The following is a 23,616-nucleotide window of genomic DNA, read 5'->3' on the forward strand; positions in this document are numbered from 1 at the left end:
TTTCGGATTTAAAATAGCTGAAATCATGAAATTTACTATTTTTAAAATCCTATGACCGTGAAATTGACTTAAATGGACCGTGAATTTGGTCATAGACATAAAGACTTTAAGGCCAGCAAGGATCATCATGATCATCGAATCCAAACTTTTGCACATTGCAAGAGAACCTCACCCGTCCAGTCCTGCAATAGGCCCACAACCTCTGTCTGAGTTACAGAAGTTCTCAAATCTAACTTGAAGTCTTCATATCAAAAAAGAATCCTTCATTTACTCTAGTTCAAAAACAACCTGACCACTTCAGGGCTACTGATCTGATTGTATCATCTTGAACTAACATTGCACATTTCCAGATTGTGCCTAGCTCCTGCCATCATCCATGACCTCTAAATTGAGAGGCCAACTTTGGACAGATTATGCCAGAGTCACTTCAGGGCATCATGGGAACCTATATAGGCAGATAGCTCCTATATAATAAAACCTGCTTGTACACATGGTCCCAGATTTGACAACAGTCCCAGCATTACTTCATGAACCACAAACACCTACTAAATACCACTTTGTCGATCTTTTGGCATGGTAGGATAAAGAATCTTTCCTCCAACAGTCCCATCATCAGTTCTGATGCAAGATCAGGATACTACTCTCAGACCCATAGAGAAAGAGTGATGACTGTCACACATTCCACGCTACATCAGATGTGTACATACATACAGACATGCGAAGAGGGGTAAAGTAGATTGCACCAGCAGTGCTGCAACAGAGGAAAGACTCCTTGCAGAAGAAATGGCTTTTGCAATATCAAGCTTCTAAACACACCAATCTCTAGCTCTAACTGTCCAATGGCAAGAGTTTAACCAAACTGGGATTGGCTGATCCCTGCCTGTACTTGTGCTTGTCCATTACAAGCTGTTGAGACATTTTTGTTACACCAATAATTGCAGCTAAGTTTTTATATTCCAGAAAAGAACATCTAAACTATTGCTCATCACAAACATACATGTGAGTGGTTCAATTAAGTAATCTTTGTACAGCACTTTGGACATTTAGGTTAGTTAAAGAAATGTGCCGTTTGCAGCTGTGCAAGAGGAACATATAACCAGCATAAGCTATGCAGTTGTGAAGAAATTGTGGAGAAGGGTATAACAAGCCATCAAACCTTCTCCCCTCTTTGGGTAAACCATCACATTTTAAACAGTAAGTTCATTTGCATTAGTTCCAAAGAAATCCAAAGGGAAGGCATCAGAGAAAAGGCTCTGACATTAATGAGTACCACTCCACCTTTAGGCACAATATGCTGTTTTGCGGAAAGATAAAAAAAAAGTCTATCCACAAGTTGACCCTTTTCCTAAGGGATTTTCAGCTTCTTAATAACCTCTTGCATGGTCTAGTGTGAGCTAAGAAGGGTGTCAAAAAAGAGAGGTTACAATGCTGTGCCAGGAATAAGGAGATATGTTCCTGAAGATAATTGGCTAAGGTTGTCCACCATAACAGCATATACCAAAAACTCTGTGGTAAGCTGTGGTCTTCCAGAAGCAAATGACTTGCTCCACTACTAAAGAAAAGGGTGCAGTAAGACCTGTAAATAATTATTCTTCATTTAAAACAAAAATTTTCCTAATATCCTCAGAGGTATTCACTATAAATTATCTGGACCATTATATTTTACATTTCTGCAGCCCAGATGTTAAGTAAATGAGGAAAATGACAGATTACATTGTTTTTAATTTCCATGAATGTACCTAGTGCTTAAATCTATATTTATTTCCTTCGTGTTTTTCTATTTTCTTTATTACATGCGCTCCAGCCACAACTAGCCTAAAACCACAAAGATGGAGTTAATCACTGCCAAACTAACGCTACTCTGTAAAAAGCATAAAAATAAAATGTGTTGGTTACTAGGAATAACTGAAGGAGCAGGGAGGAAAATTGTACATTAAATGAATGAAGCTAACCCTATCTGCTCCATTCATTTTTACCACTGCAAGATAAAATAGACATGACAAGGAGAGAATGGTACCACAAGTGATGGGCATAGTACAAGTCTAAAGGAAAGTCAGAGGCCTTTATGCAGAATCCTGAATACACCCAATCACAGAACAATGCTGCAGATCAGTGGGGCAAGAGGAACACCTCTTACTGAGGGCGAGAACTGCAAGTCTATAGTACTAAAACTAGAAGTCTGCAAAATTATATTACTGGTCCTCAGAGCCCAGCCACCCCTAAATAAGCTAGTGCTGCATGTTTGGAAGGTGCAAGGAGGGAATAATAGGGTTAGCATGCAATTATTTTCTGTCTGAAAAAATCCTGATTATTAACAAGGCACATATTTGTTACCCTTGCTTTTTTCTCAGGTTCAGCATTAAATTAGTAATATATGCTAATGGGGTTAGACACAGTAGGGAGATTCAACTCAGGATACATTTAACCACATAATGTAATACAGCTGAATTCCACCAACAGTTAAATAAATTAAAAAAGGAAGGTAGAAGGCAAGCATGGTTATTTAAAACCTGAGTCACAGAACCAAGACAATGAGAAACTTAAACCACACTATACATTACCTGCTTTCCCTCAATTTCTGGATATATTTATACTTATCAGTCAATGAACCATTGGACGCAATCACTGCCTACAAAGTATATGAAACATAAAATTACTTTTCCTACGTCTGAACTTTACATATCTAGGTCAGAAGAAGAATGGAAATAGCTTGAAAGACTTACATCTCGTACAACAGGTGAAAAATTCTGGCTTTCAAGAGGCTGTGAGCCATCAGATAACAGCTGTGGAGATGAAGGATTTCAGTCTGAGCATTTTATTTCTCACAAATTTTCAGAGAAATTTCAGAGATAAATCCTCTGGAAAAATTTGCTTCATTTAATTTAAAAAAAAAAAAAAAAAAAAAAAAAAAAAAAAAGAAGGAAACTGTCCAGGTTTTAAAGTATATTAAAATACATGCAGGAATTGCACATAAAATAACCTCTGAAACCTGAAATTCTCCTGACCCATATAATTTATTGTTTCAAGTGACTTTCATTCCCATTGACTTTCACTTTTGAAAATGGGACTCCAGTGCCTTTGGAAATTTTACCTCAGACACTGTGGAGCAGTCATTTTTCAGACTGATTCAGTTATGTTCTACACAGATTTCTTAAATCTATATATGGCAGACCAGAAAAGCCACATAATGCAAACAAAGTTTAAGTTCAATCCTTCAGTCTGTCACTGAATACACAAGGCCTTACCATCTCTTCAATATAAGTGAAGAGCATGTCTCCAAAGTATTCTGTGGCTTCTATAGGAAGCTGTGCTGGTAAGTTGTCAATGGAACACATCAGAATCCCAAAGCCTTCCACGCTGGAAAAGACAACATTATGATTCCATGTCACATTTTCTTTGTCACATCTTTAGCGGTCATGTTTTAAAAGCATGACTTCATATAGTGGTTTGAGTAGAATATGATATTGAAACACAAAGTACAGTGCAAATTAAAGGTTCTCCCACCTGCCATGAATAATATGCTGGTCAGCGTCATACATACAAAATGGACTGTCAATTGTTGTACACTCTGTCATGAATTCTATGGATCCTCCAGTGTCTGCTGAAATATCACATATTGCCATAAGTCTAAAGTAATTAAATAAAAACAAAGTATAGTTACAAAAGATCAGAAAATTGTTCTTTACAAGAGAGTTTCAACCAGACTTATCAGACACAGATAAATACAATATGTTGGGGAAAAGTCAACGTGGCTTTTCTAAAGGGATATCATGCCTCGCCAATTTACTGGAATGCTTGGAGTGGAACAACAAGTACGTGAGGTGATCCACTAGGTATAGTGTACTTGGACTTTCAGAAAGCCTTTGACAAGGTCCTTCACCAACGGCTCTTAAGCAAACTAAGCAGTCATGGGATAAGGAGGAAGGCCCCCTCATGTTCAGAACTGGTTAAATGAGAAGAAACCAACGGTAGGAATATATGGTCAGTTTTCATAATAAAAAGAGATAAATAACAGGGTGCCCCAAGGATCTGTACTGGGACCTATTTTGTACAACATATTCAAAAACTATCTGGGAAAGGAGGTGAACAATTGGGTGGTAAAGAGTTTGCCGACAATACAAAATTATTCAAGATGGCAGTCTGCTTTGGACTTGAGTTACAAAGGGATCTCACAAACTAGGTGATTGGGCAACAAAATGGCCATACTAGGTCAGACCAAAGGTCCATCTAGCCCAGTATCCTGTCTTCTGACAGTGGCCAATGCCAGGTGCCCCAGAGGGAATGAACAGGTAATCAAGTGATCCATGCTCTGTCGCCCATTCCCAGCTGACAAACAGAGGCAAGGGACACCTCTGAAAACATCCACTCAACATGCAGCAGCAGTTAAAGCTAACAAAATGATCTGAGGTATGAAACAGTCCATACAAGGAGAAATTAAAACAGAGACTGTTCAGCTTAGAAAAAAAGACTACTTTGGGGGATAGAGGTCTACAAATTCATGCATGGTGTGGAAAAAGTGAATAAGAAATATTATTTACTCCTTCCCATAACACAAGAACCAGGGGTCACCTAATGAAATTAACAAACAGCAGGTTTAAAAACCAAACAAAAGGAAGTACTACTTCACACAGTGCACCAGGGTTGTTGTGAAGGCCAAAACTAACTGGGTTCAAAAAAAAAAAAAATTAGCAGAGTTCATGGAGGACAGGTTCATAAGTGGCTATTAGCCAAAATGATCAGGGATGCAATCCCATGCTCTGGGTGTCTTAAGCCTCTAACTGCTAGAAACTGGGAGTGGAAGCATCTAGCATCAGCCACTGTCAGAAGACAGGATACTGGGCTAAATGGACCATTGGCCTGACCCAGTATGGCCATTCTTATGTCCAGAAAGAAAACCATTTGTAACTGACATGGGACAGGTGTTTTCTATAATTAATAAAATAATCTATTGAAAGACTGCAATTCTTGATAAGATAAGTGTAACAGACTATTTCTATAATGACTTGGTTATAGATTTTTTTTTAATTGATAAAATTAGTAGATAGTTAAAGAGATGTCTTTAGCTTATCAATTACGTAAACCAGACACCATGAAAAAGAGACCATGGTCAGTAGTTTATTTTCTTTGTCTCTTCTGTGAGCACAGATAGTATATAAAGAGATTCCTACTATTATGGATGTATGTTGTAATGGACAAAATTATGTCATCCATAAGGGAGCACCATAACTACTCCGTAATTGACAAAATGGACAAGGAACATGTGGTACAGCAGATGTGTTCTATAATCAATTCATCAGCAAAATATTAAAGTATGGATTAACATCTAAGCCTTAAGAGCTAGTTGTGGTTACGTATTGTCCTAATAATGATAAATTAGTTACAATTATCATTGTTTTATTGATTCATAAATAAGGTCAAGCATGAAAAAAAAGATTTTTTTTCCTTTGTTCTGAACAATATATTAGAGATGAGTTTTAGGGAGTTAGTCGCAAGTGAACTCAGATGGAGGAGGAGGAGGGGACACACTTCACCAGTCTCAAATTTGCAATGTATGTTTCCTTTTCTGTATAGCACTCTGTTAAGTATTTCTTTTGTCTTAACTAACTCAGCTGACATATTTGATATCACGATTTATTAAACCTGCGCGCGCGCACACACACACACACCACAACATCTGTCACATTTGTTCTCCCAGTCTTTCCTCAGGGAGAGAAGCACGTGCAGGGTTAACTTAATTTACAAATCTGCCATTTGTCAATAGTACAAATTAATGACATTTGTAAGTGGGATGTACAAATTCCAAAAGGAAACAAAAACAGAGAAGCATGTGGGAAGAGAGAGCAGAATGGGTTGGGTGTTCTGCTCCTAAGTTTCTCTCAAATACTGTCAATGCTCTGCTGAAACCACTGATCCTTATTGCTTAATTAGAATACTAGAGAATAATTATTCCTACCAAACAAAGGTGCCTTACTTGTGTGGTAATTCTGGACAACCCTCAGTTGCAGCAGCAGAAGGTTTAACCGGAGCCAGCAACTTTTTTGCATCATGTCGATTTAACAAGCGAGGGGTGTGTTGCTCCCAGTATATTCCATTAATCAAACAAGTAGTGTACGGTGCAATCTGCAAAGAAAGTCACAAATTCTAGAAGTTCTCACATGGATGTTATTGATAGTCAAGGGGACTTGCATTTGATCTAGCCTTATAGACAAGTGATACCCTAACTACTTTCCACCAAATTTATCCGATGAAGTGAGCTGTAGCTCACGAAAGCTTATGCTCTAATAAGTTTGTTAGTCTCTAAGGTGCCACAAGTACTCTTTTTCTTTTTCCTAACTACAGAGAACGTGGAACAGTATTTACTATCAGCTGTATTTGGAAAACCTTGTACTGAGAGAACAGCAACAATGCTCACATCAGTATTAAAACGAGAAGTGTAGAGTTCTGGATGTTTGTCATATTCCTCCGGATCATACACCCCATCGGTCTTCCTTACAAGATGATGGTGACGACTTAACACTGTCCCATATACTTTCCTAAGGTCTGCAATAAAAAGAGGAGAAAGTCAGTTATTTAAGAAGCAATACTGTTGATCAAAGAGATTCTAAAGCTTGTCACACTTGTGCCTTAGCATTACCTCCAGATTTGGAAACCTCCCTCAGTTCATGTGGCTCCACAAACTCACAAGGGAGTTCATTGAACACTTCTTGGGCACCCTGCAGATAAAAATATGACTCAGAATCATGTGGACATCAGCAAAGAGTATAGGTTTTTGAAAAACTGCAGAAAGAAAATTGTTATTGCATTCACAGAATGTTCACAGGGGCTCATTTTCAATAGGTCTTGCCAGTTCTGCCAGATTACACTGTCTCTATAGAGATACATACTAATCCACACGTGCCAAGTACCTGCCTGAAATCTGGTCCACTGAGTAACACGAAGAAGTGTTCATTTTAGCTTAGTGAATGAAAAACAAAAAGTCACCAGATGTGTCTTCAGAGCATTGTTAACTTGGGTTAGAACTCAAGTATTACCCCTAATTCGACTCCCATCCACACACAATTCTCTCTAACTTCAATTAAGTGGTTCTTTTAACTCTAACTAGCTAGCCCATTGGAGGTGGGACAGTAGAGAAGGGGGTCTGATGACATTCCAGTGTTGCGGAAGCTTGAGCTAACAAGGCAAAGGGCATGCAACAGCTTGAGTTATAAATCAGCAGCAGCTAACCCAATCGCTCTGTGAAACTCAAATGTTATTTTGAAGCATGACTGCTCTCAGCTCCAGGGTCCCTACTCTGGCTGATGGCACAGGCTTCAGTGCAGGCTACCACCGCTACACGCCTATTGGTACCCATCCTAGCTAGATTAAAGCCGATACAGATGTTCTTCAGTTAAACCAATGAAGCTTTACGCAAATCACCCCCACTGTTTAAAGTCTTTTTCATAAGGTTCTTTACCAACCATATAGACCTTTCCACAAGTCCCTTTGATTGGGATTTTCGTCACAAAAAACACCTGTAAAGACAAGGCCTTTTCCTGTAGCCATATTGTAAGGTCTGCGGCCTTTGTCTGCAGTCATATTAGGAGAGCAGCAGCCATGAGCTAAGAAGCAGAAAGTCACATCATCACATTCCATCTAAATTACATTAAAACAATGTAATACCAGGCTGGAAAGAAGGCAATCTTGTCCTAACAGTATCCACCATCACCAGATAAAGAAACAAATCTTAAGATGGTTAAAGAAAACTTAGTTTGATGGCACTCTGTCTGGTAAGAAATCACTTATCAAGTTATGGTTGTGAAATCCCTACTTCTTTATTGTTTTGTCTTTATGGTCCCCACTTCGCTAGTGTTCATCTGTGTGGTCCCTTTCTGGTTCTTTGATTGTTTCTGTCTGTTACATACTTAATTTTGCTAGGTGTAAAAAAAAAAAAAAAAAAAAAAAGATTGATTAAGGTGGTGGGGTTAGAGAATTGTTTTACAACAACAGGATTGGTTAGAAAACTGTTCAGTAATACTTTAGTAAAATGATTGGTTAAATTACAGCAAAGCAGGACTCAAGTTTCACTTTCTAAACTAGGATCCAAAAGGAAGTTCTTGGGAACCAACTCCAGGACATAGCCCCAAGATCAGAGCTGCCAGCCCCAACACTCTGCTAATGACATCGTGCAGAAGCTGGAGTTCCCCAGATGACCTGTTCCTGACTAGCCATCAAGAAAAATTCATCTGCCTTACTGGGAGTGGTGAGCATTGTATGCTTACTGTGTGCATTCTGTTTTGGTAATTGATAATAAATAGAGGTTAAGTAGGATATCACTGGGTAAGGCTTTTTCACTGGTAAAAGACCCTGAAAACCTGCAGAGTGTAAGGTTATACCCTGAGCCCACAGAAGGGTGAGGGTGAGTGCCTAAATTAACAAGGTTATGCCTGAGCCCTAGGAACAGGGTAAAGGTGGGCAGCCTACAGCGTGACAGTAACAGATTTTTGTGCAGGTAACATATCAAGTCCAAATTACACCCAAACTATGGCAAATGGCCTAAAATCCACATTGGAAAGTTACAGCCCATTATTGCTAAAGACTTCGTCTGTAAAAACGAGAAATCCAGTGGCACCTTAAAGATTAACAGATTTATTTGGGCATAAGCTTTTGTGGGTAAAAAAAAACCCACTTCTTCAGATGCATGGAATGAAAATTACGGATGCAGGCATTATTATACTGACACATGAAGAGAAAGGAGTTTTTATGCATCTCTCACATACTCTCTCTCTAATTCCCTCTAGGACACCTGATCCCTGATCATACATCTCAATTTAATCCTTACCAATAGGCTTCTTACCCCTCTCTCACCTCACTCTCCCCCATAGACCTCAAAAGCTTCATCCCATAGTGTGGCTCCTCTAACTACTCCTGACAGCATTCTGCACCAAAAAATTAAAAATTCTAAACACATTTTAAAATTCTCTAAATTTTATTTGTCAATAAATAAATACATCGGCTCCACCATGGCAGTGGGGAGCACTGCCCACTGGCTGCACGAAGATGGGAGATCACCCTGAAGCCTCCCCACCCCCAACCCCAGGGACACAAACTCAGTGCTCAGGCTGCACCTGATCTTAACACAGCACAAGGCCTGGCCCTGCCCCTCTGAGCCAGGCACACCAGGTGTGGGGCAGGCAGGCTCTCCCAGGCAGGATCCAAGTGTGGAGAGGCTTAATGTGGAGGGGATCCAGGTGTGGGGTGAGAGGATTCTGTGTGGGACAATCTGGATACAGACAGCTCAGTGGAGGGGGGGTCTAGGTATGGGGGGATATGGATGCACAGAGGCTTGTTGCGGGGGTTCCAGGTGCAGGGGCAATGAGACTCTGCAGGGGTTTCCAGGTGAAAGTGGTTGGGACTCAGCAGAAAGGTTTGGGTACAGCTCATTGGGGGATCAGTGGCCTGGGGGCTCAGGGTGGTGGAGCTTGTCAGGGTAGGGGTTTGAGTGCAGAGAGCTCAGTGCGGGGGGGTCTGGGTACAGGGGTGGGAGTCTGCAGGCAGGGTGTCTGTGTGCAGGAGGCTCCAGATGCAGGGGTTGGGGTTCAATGGGGTGGAATTCAGGGGGATTATGGGTGTATGGGGTGAGGCTTGGCGGAGGTATCTGGGTATGGGAGGTCTGGATGCATGGGGGTTGGGCGGATGGGGGAGCAGCTCCTCATACAGTGACCCCTCCCCCTGCAACTGAGGAGCTATGGGGGCAGGAAGCAGGGAAGGATGCTAAGCTTCCTGCAGCTGGGGGAGGTTTCTAGGGGTGGGTCTGACACAGCCCCAGCCACTCCTTGCAGGGGAAGAGAAAGTCCCATCCTTTTCTGCCTCCAGCCCAGATGGGACTAGCAGCTGACCCCAGCTCAAGGTAGGAGACACTGGCTGGGGTATCCCCAAGCCCTGCGGTGATTGACCTCTCTGCTGGCTGTTCCAGGTGCCTAAAACGATGTACCTGCGCAGCTAGGGAGTGGTGCGTGACTGCTCTTGCAGCTTCCCTTTGCTTCTGTCAGAAAAGCAAAGAAATCTATGGGGGACATGAATTCTGTGCATGCACAGTATTCCCCCAGGAGTATCTAACCAGCAAAGGATTCTCTTCTGTGCAGGAATACCCACAGACCATGATTTGGAGGGGGCCGGGGGAGCAGAAATAACTTAGATCGCATCTAGGTTCAGCTGGGAAGAGGTGCAGGTATCAAAGCCTTTCTGGATTGGGGTTGGAGTAGATAAAATAATAGGCAAATTGTAGAAGAAGAAGAAGAATGTATGCAGCTGGGAAGGGCCTGTGCTAGGTTAATGAACCAGGGGAGTAACAGGTGACTGGGAAAGTCTGCTCTGGGTACACAAATGTTGTCAGCATCTAATCCTCTTCCAGAGCCTCCTCTTTTTCCTGAATGGCAGTAGCTGTTCTTTTGACACTTCTTCCTATGGCAGGTGGTGTTAGAGGGCTTAGTCCTTCACCCTCCCACTTCTCTGGTCCTTTTCGTGTGAACAGAGAGCAACAATACCCAAAGTCCGAAGGTGCAAACAATTCGATGCTTATTAGGGTAAACGTCCAGCAAGCTTAAATCCAAGTTGGTTTTTTTTTCCCCTTATTTTTGAATCCCAACTTACTTCCTGTTTGCCCCCAATTTATATAGTAATATTCTCAGCTATACCTTAACCAATCATTTTACTGAAATTTACCTAACCAATCCTAATATATTGTACATGATTAGCTAACCAATTATATCCCACCACCTTAATTAGTTTACACCCAGCAAAATTAATTATACAGCAGACAGAAACAATTACAGAATCAGAGACCATGCAAACAAACAATAGCAAAATGGGAACTATAATAACAAAACAATACAGAAGTGAGGATTTTACAACTACATCTATAAAGACATAAGGGTTTCCCAACTATGTCCATTGATAAGGGAGTTCTTACCACACAGAAAACTATCAAACTAAATTTCCTTTTACAACTTCTTGGCTCTTCCCTTTCTCTGGAGGTGATAGGTCAGATCACCTTTCTAACAGCCCCAGATGGCCTTATTTCAATATGACTGGTTTGAAATGTGCGAGGACATGACCGAATGTTTTCCAGCTGATGGCTGCTCACACTGCTTAGCCAAAGGCCTTAGCTTAAGAACAGGGCCTCAGACTGTCAAACACTGATTTTGATTCTCTCTTTTATACCTTTATAACTAGCTAAATGATAAACATACCTAAATTCTTAAAATTATAGGCCTTTACAGACAGGCCTGAATATCTATATCCTAACAGGTGGGACAACTGATATTCTCCTCTGGCTCTTCCTCTGTTTCATGGAGAATTGCTTGCAGGATTATGCTGCCTCTGAGGCTTGGGTGACCCCAGAAAGGAGTTTCACTGCTGATTCTGAGCTGACATTTCACTTTAGCACATGCTCATTAGCTTCTCCTAACAGACCATCAACCAAGTTCCACATCAGTTGCTCACTGCAGTCAACAGCAGGCTAGTAGTCTCTTGCCTAAGGATGTATGCTAAACGGGTGCGTGAATGTAATGGAGACTGTGCTCTGCGACCACCCAGCCCCAAAAGGCAAAGAGCTTCTGTGGATGCTTGCATCTCAGGGGTAGTGGAGAGCGTAACCCACCCATTGGATCAACCATCCATCCTTTAGGTAGAGTAACATCAAGTCTTACACCACAAATAATGCAGAAAACTAACCTTCTTTGAGGAATAATATATACAGAACGAGAAAGCAAACGAAGTTCTCCCACAGTGTCATCCTTAACTATTCTATAGCATGTAAGGGGGTGAGGAGCAGCTTTCCTTGACAGTGCAGCCTAGTTTATATGATTCATGACTAGTGACCAGTATCATAGCTCCTCTACAAGCACAAGTCTAGGGTAACTGGGAATTCATATCACATCATGGCAAAAAACCTAGAAGCAAGAGTACTGCACAAATTAAATCTATCATGAAATTGCATACGCTGAGTCTGATGCGTACAAGATTCAGAAATAGGACTTAGGTAAAAAGATGCATCAAAAATGAGTATTACATTGGTGGGGGGAAGGCTTCTTACCTTAGAAACGTTACCAGTGCCTGTAAACACAAACGTTAAGGGTCCAATCGACTTTGGCATCAAACCCAGAGAGATTTCATAGCCAGCATCCCGCACTGCCTGCACAGCCTGGCTGCTGTTCCTGTAGTTATGAGCCATACCAATGTGCTGAAACCAGACACAAAGGGTTCTCATCAATATGTTTGTCCAGAGCCAATGATATTTCTTTTTACTAAAATGTGCAAGTGATATTATGTAAAAATCCTACCATGAAAGGAGTGTGATGTCCCAGGGCAAGAAATCGTAATCCCATTCCATGTAAAATATTGATCATTCCTATTTCAGAATTACACAGTTAATATAATTAAGAATGGACATATAGGATCTACAGTGACTGATACCCAAGATCTTCCTGGACTCAAGATAAAACACAGGTTCAGTAGCAGACTTGTATCTCTGTCCTCCATTTGGCATCCCTCAAACATACCAATATTTTTATTTATTTTTTTTGTGAGTCATAGAATATCAGGGTTGGAAGGGACCTCAGGAGATCATCTAGTCCAACCCCCTGCTCAAAGCAGGACCAATCCCCAATTTTTGCCCCAGATACCTAAATGACCCCCTCAAGGATTGAACTCACAACCCTGGGTTTAGCAATCAATGCTCAAACCACTGAGCTATCCCTCCCTCCTTGGTGGGAAAGGGAAAGGAGAGACCAACCATGTGGGGAGGAGGAGGGGGGAAGGAAAAAAAAAAGCCCACATGGCTAAATTCCACTGAAGAGTAGTGAGCTTTTTGGAGGTACAGTGGAAAAAACAATAAATACTTTAATACAAAGCTATCAGGACCATGTCACAAAAAAGAGGGCTGATTAGCATGCGTGTTGTACTTGACCACACACTTTGGCTCACAGGGAGGGTGAATCATAGAATCATAGAATCATAGAATATCAGGGTTGGAAGGGACCCCAGAAGGTCATCTAGTCCAACCCCCTGCTCAAAGCAGGACCAGTCCCAGTTAAATCATCCTAGCCAGGGCTTTGTCAAGCCTGACCTTAAAAACCTCTAAGGAAGGAGATTCTACCACCTCCCTAGGTAACGCATTCCAGTGTTTCACCACCCTCTTAGTGGAAAAAGTTTTTCCTAATATCCAATCTAAACCTTCCCCATTGCAAACTTGAGACCATTACTCCTCGTTCTGTCATCTGCTACCATTGAGAACAGTCTAGAGCCATCCTCTTTGAAACCCCCTTTCAGGTAGTTGAAAGCAGCTATCAAATCCCCCCTCATTCTTCTCTTCTGCAGACTAAACAATCCAGCTCCCTCAGCCTCTCCTCATAAGTCATGTGCTCTAGACCCCTAATCATTTTTGTTGCCCTTCGCTGTACTCTTTCCAATTTATCCACATCCTTCTTGTAGTGTGGGGCCCAAAACTGGACACAGTACTCCAGATGAGGCCTCACCAGTGTCGAATAGAGGGGAACGATCACGTCCCTCGATCTGCTCGCTATGCCCCTACTTATACATCCCAAAATGCCATTGGCCTTCTTGGCAACAAGGGCACACTGCTGACTCATATCCAGCTTCTCGTCAACTGTCACCCCTAGGTCCTTTTCCGCAGAACTGCTGCCGAGCCATTCGGTCCCTAGTCTGTAGCGGTGCATTGGATTCTTCCATCCTAAGTGCAGGACCCTGCACTTATCCTTATTGAACCTCATTAGATTTCTTTGGCCCAATCTTCCAATTTGTCTAGGTCCTTCTGTATCCTATCCCTCCCCTCCAGCGTATCTACCACTCCTCCCAGTTTAGTATCATCCGCAAATTTTGCTGAGAGTGCAATCCACACCATCCTCCAGATCATTTATGAAGATATTGAACAAAACGGCCCCAGGACCGACCCCTGGGGCACTCCCCTTGACACCGGCTGCCAACTAGACATGGAGCCATTGATCACTACCCGTTGAGCCCGACAATCTAGCCAGCTTTCTACCCACCTTATAGTGCATTCATCCGCCCATACTTCCTTAACTTGCTGACAAGAATGCTGTGGGAGACCGTGTCAAAGCTTTGCTAAAGTCAAGAAACAATACATCCACTGCTTTCCCTTCATCCACAGAACCAGTAATCTCATCATAAAAGGCGATTAGATTAGTCAGGCATGACCTTCCCTTGGTGAATCCATGCTGACTGTTCCTGATCACTTTCCTCTCCTCTAAGTGCTTCAGGATTGATTCTTTGAGGACCTGCTCCATGATTTTTCCAGGGACTGAGGTGAGGCTGACCGGCCTGTAGTTCCCAGGATCCTCCTTCTTCCCTTTTTAAAGATGGGCACTACATTAGCCTTTTTCCAGTCATCCGGGACTTCCCCCGTTCGCCCACGAGTTTTCAAAGATAATGGCCAAGGGCTCTGCAATCACAGCCGCCAATTCCCTCAGCACTCTCGGATGCAATTCGTCCGGCCCCATGGACTTGTCACGTCCAGCTTTTCTAAATAGTCCCTAACCACCTCTATCTCTACAGAGGGCTGGCCATCTCTTCCCCATTTTGTGATGCCCAGCACAGCAGTCTGGGAGCTGACCTTGTTAGTGAAAACAGAGGCAAAAAAAGCATTGAGTACATTAGCTTTTTCCACATCCTCTGTCACTAGCTTGCCTCCCTCATTCAGTAGGGGCCCACACTTTCCTTGGCTTTCTTCTTGTTGCCAACATACCTGAAGAAACCCTTCTTGTTACTCTTGACATCTCTTGCTAGCTGCAGCTCCAGGTGCGATTTGGCCCTCCTGATATCTTTCCTACATGCCCGAGCAATATTTTTATACTCTTCCCTGGTCATATGTCCAACCTTCCACTTCTTGTAAGCTTCTTTTTTATGTTTAAGATCCGCTAAGATTTCACCATTAAGCCAAGCTGGTCGCCTGCCATATTTACTATTCTTTCGACTCATCGGGATGGTTTGTCCCTGTAACCTCAACAGGGATTCCTTGAAATACAGCCAGCTCTCCTGGACTCCCTTCCCTTTCATGTTAGTCCCTCAGGGAACCTGGCCATCTGTTCCCTGAGGGAGTCAAAGTCTGCTTTCCTGAAGTCCAGGGTCCGTATCCTGCTGCTACCTTTCTTCCCTGCGTCAGGATCCTGAACTCAACCAACTCATGGTCACTGCCTCCCAGATTCCCATCCACTTTTGCTTCCCCCACTAATTCTACCCGTTTGTGAGCAGCAGGTCAAGAAAAGCGCTCCCCTAGTTGGCTCCCCTAGCACTTGCACCAGGAAATTGTCCCCTACGCTTTCCAAAAACTTCCTGGATTGTCTATGCACCGCTGTATTGCTCTCCCAGCAGATATCAGGAAAATTAAAGTCACCCATGAGAATGACTGACTGACTGACATGACTGACATTTCTTTCTAGAGCACACATTCTGTTCTGATTCTCCTTCCAGTGAGGTGGAGTATCTACTCTCCTGGCAAGAGAAATACTGGTTCTGTATAGAAAGCTGGAACTTAATAGGAAGTAAAATAATGGAGTTAGGGAGAATCCTCAGGACGCTGACTACACTATATGCCAGGAATTAGCAACAGACTAGGAAGAGATTCTCAGGAGCTGCACAGCAGCTACAAAAAGCACCACAGGCCTGGATTCTCAGTTAACGTAAACTGAAAAGGTGCTGATGTTGGTGAAGCATTATTAGTCTGAGGCCTACTTATTGTATAGTGCACTATACCTGCTACACCAGCCCACTGTCCAAAGGCTACCACTCGTATTCCTCTGTGATCAACCATTTTCTCATAGTCAATCAATCGAATTTCCTGAAAATACATAAAAAGTTGCTTTTATGGTTTCACTAAAAGTTTGATTTTAAACAGAAAACCAAGGATATAACTGCTTCTCTGGGAATTGCTTTTATATGCACCTTCTGCCATGTTTTGTGCATGAAAACACACATGCACAGGACTGAGTTTTCAACTGTAGGAAAAAAAATTGTTTTTTAAGAACAGGTTGATTTTTGGCTTGCTTGGTTTATAACCAGAGTCTCCATAAGGCTTTTAAGTGAAGAAATAAAAATGTTAGCAATCAGCAGATCACTGGAACGAAACATGACCATCTTCGAGGAACCCAGAGGGGCAGATCTTCATCTGGTGTAAATCAGCAGCTCAGGAACATAGCTACACTGACTGACACCAGATGAGGATCTGACCCAGACATCATAACCCACAAACAGCAGCATCCTGACCAAATGGCAGTCCTAATGGGCCATTTGCCCTCTCACAAATAAGACACCCATTGTCAATCTCAGAAGTGAGACAAGAGTAAATGTTACATCTGATTCCAGTATCCATGCATCCTCTCCCCAAAAAAGTTGGAAGATCCAGGTTGTGGCTTGTTGGAGACACTTGCACTTTCGTTGCCCATGCTCTTTGTAGACAGAGGACCTCTGTTCTCAGGGACAACTAGTTGCTCAAATCAATATATTGCACAAACAGAGGATGAAATCCTGGTCCAAGTGAAATAAGTGGCAAAACTTCCATGAGGCCAGAATTTTACCCAATGTTATGAAACATGCAAAGGGCCAAATTTTGCAGTTCCTAATCAGGCAGAATTAGCTTCTTTGGGACAGTTAGTCACATAAGGACTGCACACCAGACCCTTTAGACTGGATATCAATATCATGTATACAAGTACAGTTACACAGACTTCAATCTTTTTTCTCCTCACAGTTTACTCTGGCAAGAAAGGTCAGAATCTTTAACTGTGAGAATGTCTCTTAGGAAAGCATATACAGCATTTAAGCAGCTTTTCACAGTGTATTATAGCCAAGACTATCAGTTTCAAGTTGAGGGCTTTGCACCATATAAACAACAAGTAAAGAGGGATAATTAAGTCCCTGACTGAGGCCAGGAATGGCAATTTCAGCCTAGAATGAATGTTTAAAGCCCAGTTATAAATATCAAAATATACTCCTGGGGGAATTCTGCTTCACTACATGCACGCAGAATTCATGTCCCCTGCAGATTTCTTTGCTTCCCCTCAGAAAAATGACTTTCTGACAGGGAAACAAAAGGAAGCTGCATGAGCAGTCACGGACCCCCTCCCCAGCAGTGCAGGCGCATCATTTCGGGTACCCAGAGCAGCTGGCAGAGAGATAAACAACTGCACGACTGGGGTGGGGAAAGAAAGAAATGCTGAGGATGCCCCGACTGGTGGCTCATACCCTGTGCTGGGCTCAGCTGCTACTCCCAGCTAGGCTAGGGGCTGGGACTTCCTCTTCTCCTGAAAGGAGGGGCCACGGCCAGAAACATCCCCCAGATGCAGGAATCTCTGCGCACACACAGTTTCTCATCCCCATCATTCCTCAGCCACAGGGGGAGGGTTCACTGTTTGAGAAGCTGCTTCCCCATCTGCCCAACCCCAAGCATCTGGACCCCCCCATACCCAGGCCCCCCTGCATGAAAAGCCCCAAACCCATAACTTCCCCCCGCTGAGCCCCTGCATCTGGACTCCCACTCACCTCAGACCACCCCCCACTGAACCCTCCATACTCAAACCTCCACCCTGACAAGCCACACCCCAAAACCCCAACTAGTTGCACCTGGACCCCCACCCTACAAAGCCCCACACTCCAAGCACCCAAACCCTGCGCTAAGCCCCACCCCCCCAGCACCCAACTCCCAACCACCTTTGCCTGAAGCCCCTGAAAGTCCCATGCCCCTGTACCCAGAAGCTCACAAGCCCTGTTCATCCCAGAACCACCTGCACTTGGACCCCCCCCACTGAGCCACCCACACCCAGATTGCCCCCACACAGATCCCTCTCACCCCACACCTGGATCCTCCACACTAAGCCCTCCATACTTGGATCCTGGCCGGGCTGAGCCTGCCTTCCTGCACCTAGCGTGGGGGACAGGACCCCGGAGGGTTTCTGGGGCAGGCCCAGCCCTTGTGGCTGTTTCAGGGTCAGGTGCAGACCTCATTGCCAGGTCCATGTCCCGGGAGCGGGGCTGCAGGGTGATCTCCCACTTCCTGTGCAGGCCAGTGGCCTGTGCTCCGCACTGCTATGCTAGAGGCCTCCACATTTATTTATTTATTGACCAATAAATTTGCAGACTTTTAAAATATTGTGTGCAAAATTTTATTTTCCCTCAGGAATAAAAATAGAAGCCTACAATATAAATACTGCGATAACAGCAATGTGTTCTAAACCCATAGCTAAGTGATGTGTTGTAGATACCCAATAGCTGGTGTTTGGATATACAATACCCTCTTGACTATTTCCATATTGTAGCTTAAGAGAATCAATATAAACGGCTTAAAAAATTAAATGCATCTCTTAAAACAACAACTGCAGAGAGTACAGACTTTCTATTAATGTATCATAAAAAGCAAGCTCAAATATCTATGAATACTTATATTACATTCCATTGCACTTTGTATTTTAATCCCGTTATTACCATTTCTTACTAAAATATTTACCTGTCTTAGAATTTCATCCAGTAGAGACATGTTTGCCTCTTGGCTTTAATAGTGTGAGAGAAGAATGCATAGTTCTTCTTCGGAATTATTTATCCTCTGGAGGTCTCTTCACTCCCACAATTAGAGATGCCTCAGAAATATCTTCTTGAATAATGCCACCTGCTTTATATATTCCTGTAAACAGAGCATTAAGAACACTTTCATTCTTCGACAGTAATGCAGAAAAAACAAAGGAGGTCTTAAAAGAACTATGAAGCAGAAAGATACAGAAACAAGTTAAGACCTGTTACTAAACAAACTTATTTAAGAGTTAAGAGCTTGGATTTCTATTAGGGTTGTCAAGAGACTAAAATTAATTGCAATTAATCATGCTGTTAAACAATAGAATACCATTTATTTAAACATTTTGGATGCTTTCTACATTTTCAAATATATTTATTTCAGTTACAACATAGAATATAAAGTATACAGTGCTCACTTTATATTATTTTTATTACAAGTATTTGCACTGTAAAAACCAAAAGAAATCATATTTTTCAAATTCACCTAGTACAATTACTGTAGTACAATCGCTTTATCATGAAAGTTGAATTTACAAATGTAGATTATGTACAAAAAACCCAACATTCAAAAACAAAACAATGTAAAACTTAAGAGCCTACAAGTTCACCTCAGTCCTACTTCTTGTCAGCCAATCACTCAGACAACAAGTTTGCTTACATTTGCAAGAGAAGATAATGCTGCCCACTTCTTGTTTACAATGTACCTGAAAGTGACATAGGCGTTTGTATGTGCATTGTTTTTATATGATGAACAGGATTTTCATTAATCCTCATTATATCTGACTTGCTGCCTGGGTGGGAGCTCAAGGCTCGTTGCTTTAAGGGAACTGTATTTTTGGCCTCTGGGTAACGAGTAAGGTATTGTAGAAGCCCGTTTGTGGCTGGATCTGTGAATCTAAATATTAGAATACCAGTTTGGGGGACTGTCTGCCCCATTCTTTGCAGTTTGCCATAATTGAGCAATCTCAGTGTGGACCCCCTGGATCCCAGTCATGCTACATAAAAAAGGATTATTTCATTGGGATTGCATAGGATTGTACCTGTGGGGCAGAATTCAGCCCATCTTATTACTAATAATAAATAGACTGTGGAGATTTTCATTCCTCAAAAGTGGGTAAAACATCACAATCCCCATTCTAAGATGGAGAACTAAGAGACAGAAATTGGGTTTGTTTGTCCACAGTCATACAGTGAGTTAACAGAAGCTGGGGGCTTCTGCTCCCATCTCTGTGCCTTATCATGCTGCTTCCACTGAGTTGAAGGAAAGACTCCTGTCATCAACTTCAGTGGAAGCAGCATGATAACCATACAGCTAAGGATAGCCTAAAATTCCTCCTTACCTGCAAGGGGTTAAGAAGCTCAAATAACCTGGTTGGCACTGGACCAAAAGAACCAATGGGGAACGAAGGTACTTTCAAATCTTGGGGGGGGAAGGGAGGAGGGGGAAGGCTTTGTTTTGTGTGTTTTCTTGGGAAGCAGAGAAACATCAGGTCAGAAAACTCCTTCTCCGATAAACCATCCTAGAAGTCTCTCATATTACAAAAATTGTAAGTAAAAGCCAGGCAAGGCGTGTTACATTATCTTTTGTTCTGCTTGTGAATTTTTCCTTTGCTGGAGGGAGGTTTATTCCTGTTTTCTGTAACTCTGAAACTAAGCCTAGAGGAAGTTCTACTGTGTTTTTGAATCTTTTGTTACCCTGTAAAGTTATTTTCCATCCTGATTTTACAAAGGTGATTTTTACTCCCCCCTTTTTTAAAAAAAAAATAAAATCCTTCTTTTCTCTATTGTTCTAAGACCCAGGGGTTTGGGTCTGTGATCACTTTGTAACCAACTGGTTAGGATATTATTCTCAAGCCTTCCCAGGAAAGGGGGTGCAAGGACTTGGGGGGTTATGTTGGGGGAAAATAGGAACTCCCAGAACTCCCCATTATTAAATCACTTGGTGGTGGCAGCGTACCGTCCAAGGGCAAAGAACTTGTGTCTTGGGGAAGTTTTAACCTAATCTGGTAGAAATAATCTTAGGGGATCTTTCATGTGGGTCCCCACATCTGTATCCTAGAGTTCAGAGTGGGGAGGGAACCCTGACAACTCCCACTGACTTCAAGTGACAGTGGGACCAGGCTGAACATTAGCATAACAAAAATCAGTAGATTTACACAAAGTTAGTTATCTTTGGTGTAAATGTGGTTGTTACTTAAAACATCTGGTTAGAGTACAAATCCTTGAAGACTGGACAGTAGGTTGTCTTTTGTTTTTTTTAACCTCAAATATATTCCTCCCATTCTCAGACCCTGACTTGATAAGTAAAAAGGGTATATTTCACAATTGCATTAGCTTAATACAAATGCCTCATTTAGAGTCAGGCTAGCGTGACTACAATACAGCCAGATTGCAAGGCTTCAAACATGATAGCCTGCATCTTAACAGGAATTTGCAATCATTTCAACCTAACTCAGATGAATTAACAGGATGGGGGGGGAGGCCACACCTTTTCTGTCACAACTACACACAGCATCAGCAGAAATACTCTGCCTGAATTCAGGCAGCAAGGAAAAAAAAAAAAAAAAAAAAAAAAAAGACAAAAAACATTTGCATGGGACATCATGAATTACATAAAACCCAAAAGTTCCTATGCAAAGAATTATTGAGAATTTAGGCAATAGAAGGCAGGGAGACTGAGGGAGGACAGGACAGACCTAAAAGAACTATGAATAGGCATCAATATTGGGATACTTACAGATCTAGCCAATGATTCCCATTGCTTTAGTCAGTGGGAAAGAATGACCCCCTTTTGTAATACATAAAATAGATAATAACATATGTTCGCTATTATTTACATTCTTTAATGCTGTGTACCATAATTAAGTAAACCAATGTTACATTTTGTTCTTCTAAATGGGAACTACAGCAGAACTTACCTTTTCATGGATGGCTCTCCGGTTTGATGGCTGTACTAAGACTTTGTATCCCAAATTTGTTAGCTCCTTAACATGCTTTGGTGCTAGAGGTGCTCTTCTTTCCCAAGCACTAACGTCTTCCCTCCTGATTGCCAGTACAGGTTTATGATGGTAACGGCACTTTAAAAGGTAGACCCCAAACTTACCAGTTGAGTCTCTGAATGCTCGTAGCATGATAAAACCTGATGGCAGCAAAGACAAAGTAGTTAAACGATACCAGGCTTGTAAAGGTGTTTAGAAGCCACTGCGTTTGTACAAAAAGTTCAGGTCTCTTTAAAAATCCGTTGTAAAACGTACTCAACTACTAATCACTACAATGATCATAACACCAGCAATAACTATCAGAATTTTCTGATTAACAATACTAATATTCCCAGATTTCCTGTGCAATAGAAATCTGAATTTACTTTCATTACCAAACAAGTTCTCTAATGTAAACCACAGAAATAGTAAGAGAACATTACAAAGTCTCATTTTCTCTTTGCTTTGACTGGGTTACTTCACAAAAATCAAACCATCAGTATCAGTGTATCAAAAGGTTTTTACTCATGTGCAAGGTATACTTTTTAAATTCTAGTTATTGTACTTGTGATCAGCGCTGGAGGCTTAAGCAAAAATGCCAGTTAGATTGAGTCACCAGTATAAATATGCAAGATCCAAAAATGTATCAGCCCCCCACCTCATAAATATCTTCCTTATCACTTGGCGTAGTGATAAAAAAAAAAAGAGATTAACTCATAAAAAAAGCAATAAAGTACAGTTAAGGGTGCTACATGATCGATGACAAATGCCCTTGAGCCAGTTCTTTAAAAGGTATTTACATAAGCATGCCTAGGCACCCAACCCCTATTTAAATTTAAATCACTGTGAGCTAGGTGCCTAGGCACTTTTGAAAACCCCACGAAGGTCCAGATCCTCAAAAGGTACTTAGATGCTGTACTTTGAGGATCTGGTCTAGATGCCTATCTGCATTTAAACATCTTTGAAAATCTAGCTTTTAGATCCCAGTTCTGCAAAGACCTATGCACATATCTAACTAAGCATACAAAGGCCCTTTAAACTCAGTGGGACTGCTCATGGACTTCAAGTTAGGATTCAGAGTAGCAGCTGTGTTAGTCTGTATTCGCAAAAAGAAAAGGAGTACTTGTGGCACCTTAGAGACTAACAAATTTATTAGAGCATAAGCTTTCGTGAGCTACAGCTCACTTCATCGGATGCATTCAAGTGAGCTGTAGCTCACGAAAGCTTATGCTCAAACAAATTTGTTAGTCTCTAAGGTGCCACAAGTACTCCTTTTCTTTTTGCGAATACAGACTAACACAGCTGCTACTCTGAAAACTGTAAATCTTTGCAAGATCAGAGCAATAGCAAGAAATACATAAAAAGAAAAGGAGTACTTGTGGCACCTTAGAGACTAACAAATTTATTAGAGCATAAGCTTTCGTGAGCTACAGGTCACTTCAGCTGCTACTCTGAAACCTGTCAAGAAATACATAGTGAGCATCCTACAGTATCAGAGAAAGCTACTTTGAAATGCAAAGTGTAATGATCTTTTAGTTCTCACTTACATTCTTCCATAGCACCTTCCTCTGAGCAGAATACCTGCAAGCATACCATCCTTCCTGCTGAAGGCCCACTTGTACAAGAAACTAACCGGCTGATTATGGGTCACATTGGAATAGAGTTTTGTTTGCTTGCTTGGATGGGGTGGAGGAGAGAAGAGTTAGCATGCAAAAATCTTCTTTCCCATTTGTACAGTGCTTTGTATTTTTGACATTTGGTCTATTAAAGGGACACTGTCACCTTAAATTTGGCCTGAAAACAAGATTTTATAAAACATCAGACCAAAAGAAAACATTGTGGAAACTTTTTGAGTTCCAATAAAAATAGGTGCTTTTAAACAAACATTCCCAGAAGCCTTTGAAACCCAAACACTGATAAAATCTTAGAGCAAAACTGACCTCATTGATTTTCACTGGCCTTACTGAAAGAAGTACAAGATATATAAAGATTGGCAAGATGGGTTTTAAAAAAATTCTTACTTATAATAACCTTAGCTGCATTACTTATATTAAAGATAGTA

At 41.8% G+C, this 23,616-nt stretch overlaps 1 protein-coding gene across 1 annotated transcript in view; it reads right to left on the reverse strand.

Annotated features, from left to right (window-relative positions):
* Positions 1-23,616, reverse strand: part of AASS (aminoadipate-semialdehyde synthase) — a 101,569-nt gene that overhangs the window by 29,409 nt on the left and 48,544 nt on the right. The window contains 14 exon segments of the mRNA XM_043507694.1: positions 2,562-2,629; positions 2,724-2,783; positions 3,246-3,357; positions 3,505-3,627; positions 5,972-6,120; positions 6,413-6,540; positions 6,635-6,713; positions 12,074-12,220; positions 12,321-12,388; positions 15,769-15,853; positions 18,515-18,558; positions 18,561-18,602; positions 18,605-18,719; positions 21,495-21,715. Of these exon segments, the coding sequence (XP_043363629.1) occupies positions 2,562-2,629; positions 2,724-2,783; positions 3,246-3,357; positions 3,505-3,627; positions 5,972-6,120; positions 6,413-6,540; positions 6,635-6,713; positions 12,074-12,220; positions 12,321-12,388; positions 15,769-15,853; positions 18,515-18,558; positions 18,561-18,602; positions 18,605-18,719; positions 21,495-21,715 (1,441 nt within the window).

The sequence above is a fragment of the Dermochelys coriacea genome, chromosome 1, assembly GCF_009764565.3.
Source record: "Dermochelys coriacea isolate rDerCor1 chromosome 1, rDerCor1.pri.v4, whole genome shotgun sequence".
Lineage (NCBI taxonomy): Eukaryota > Metazoa > Chordata > Testudines > Dermochelyidae > Dermochelys > Dermochelys coriacea.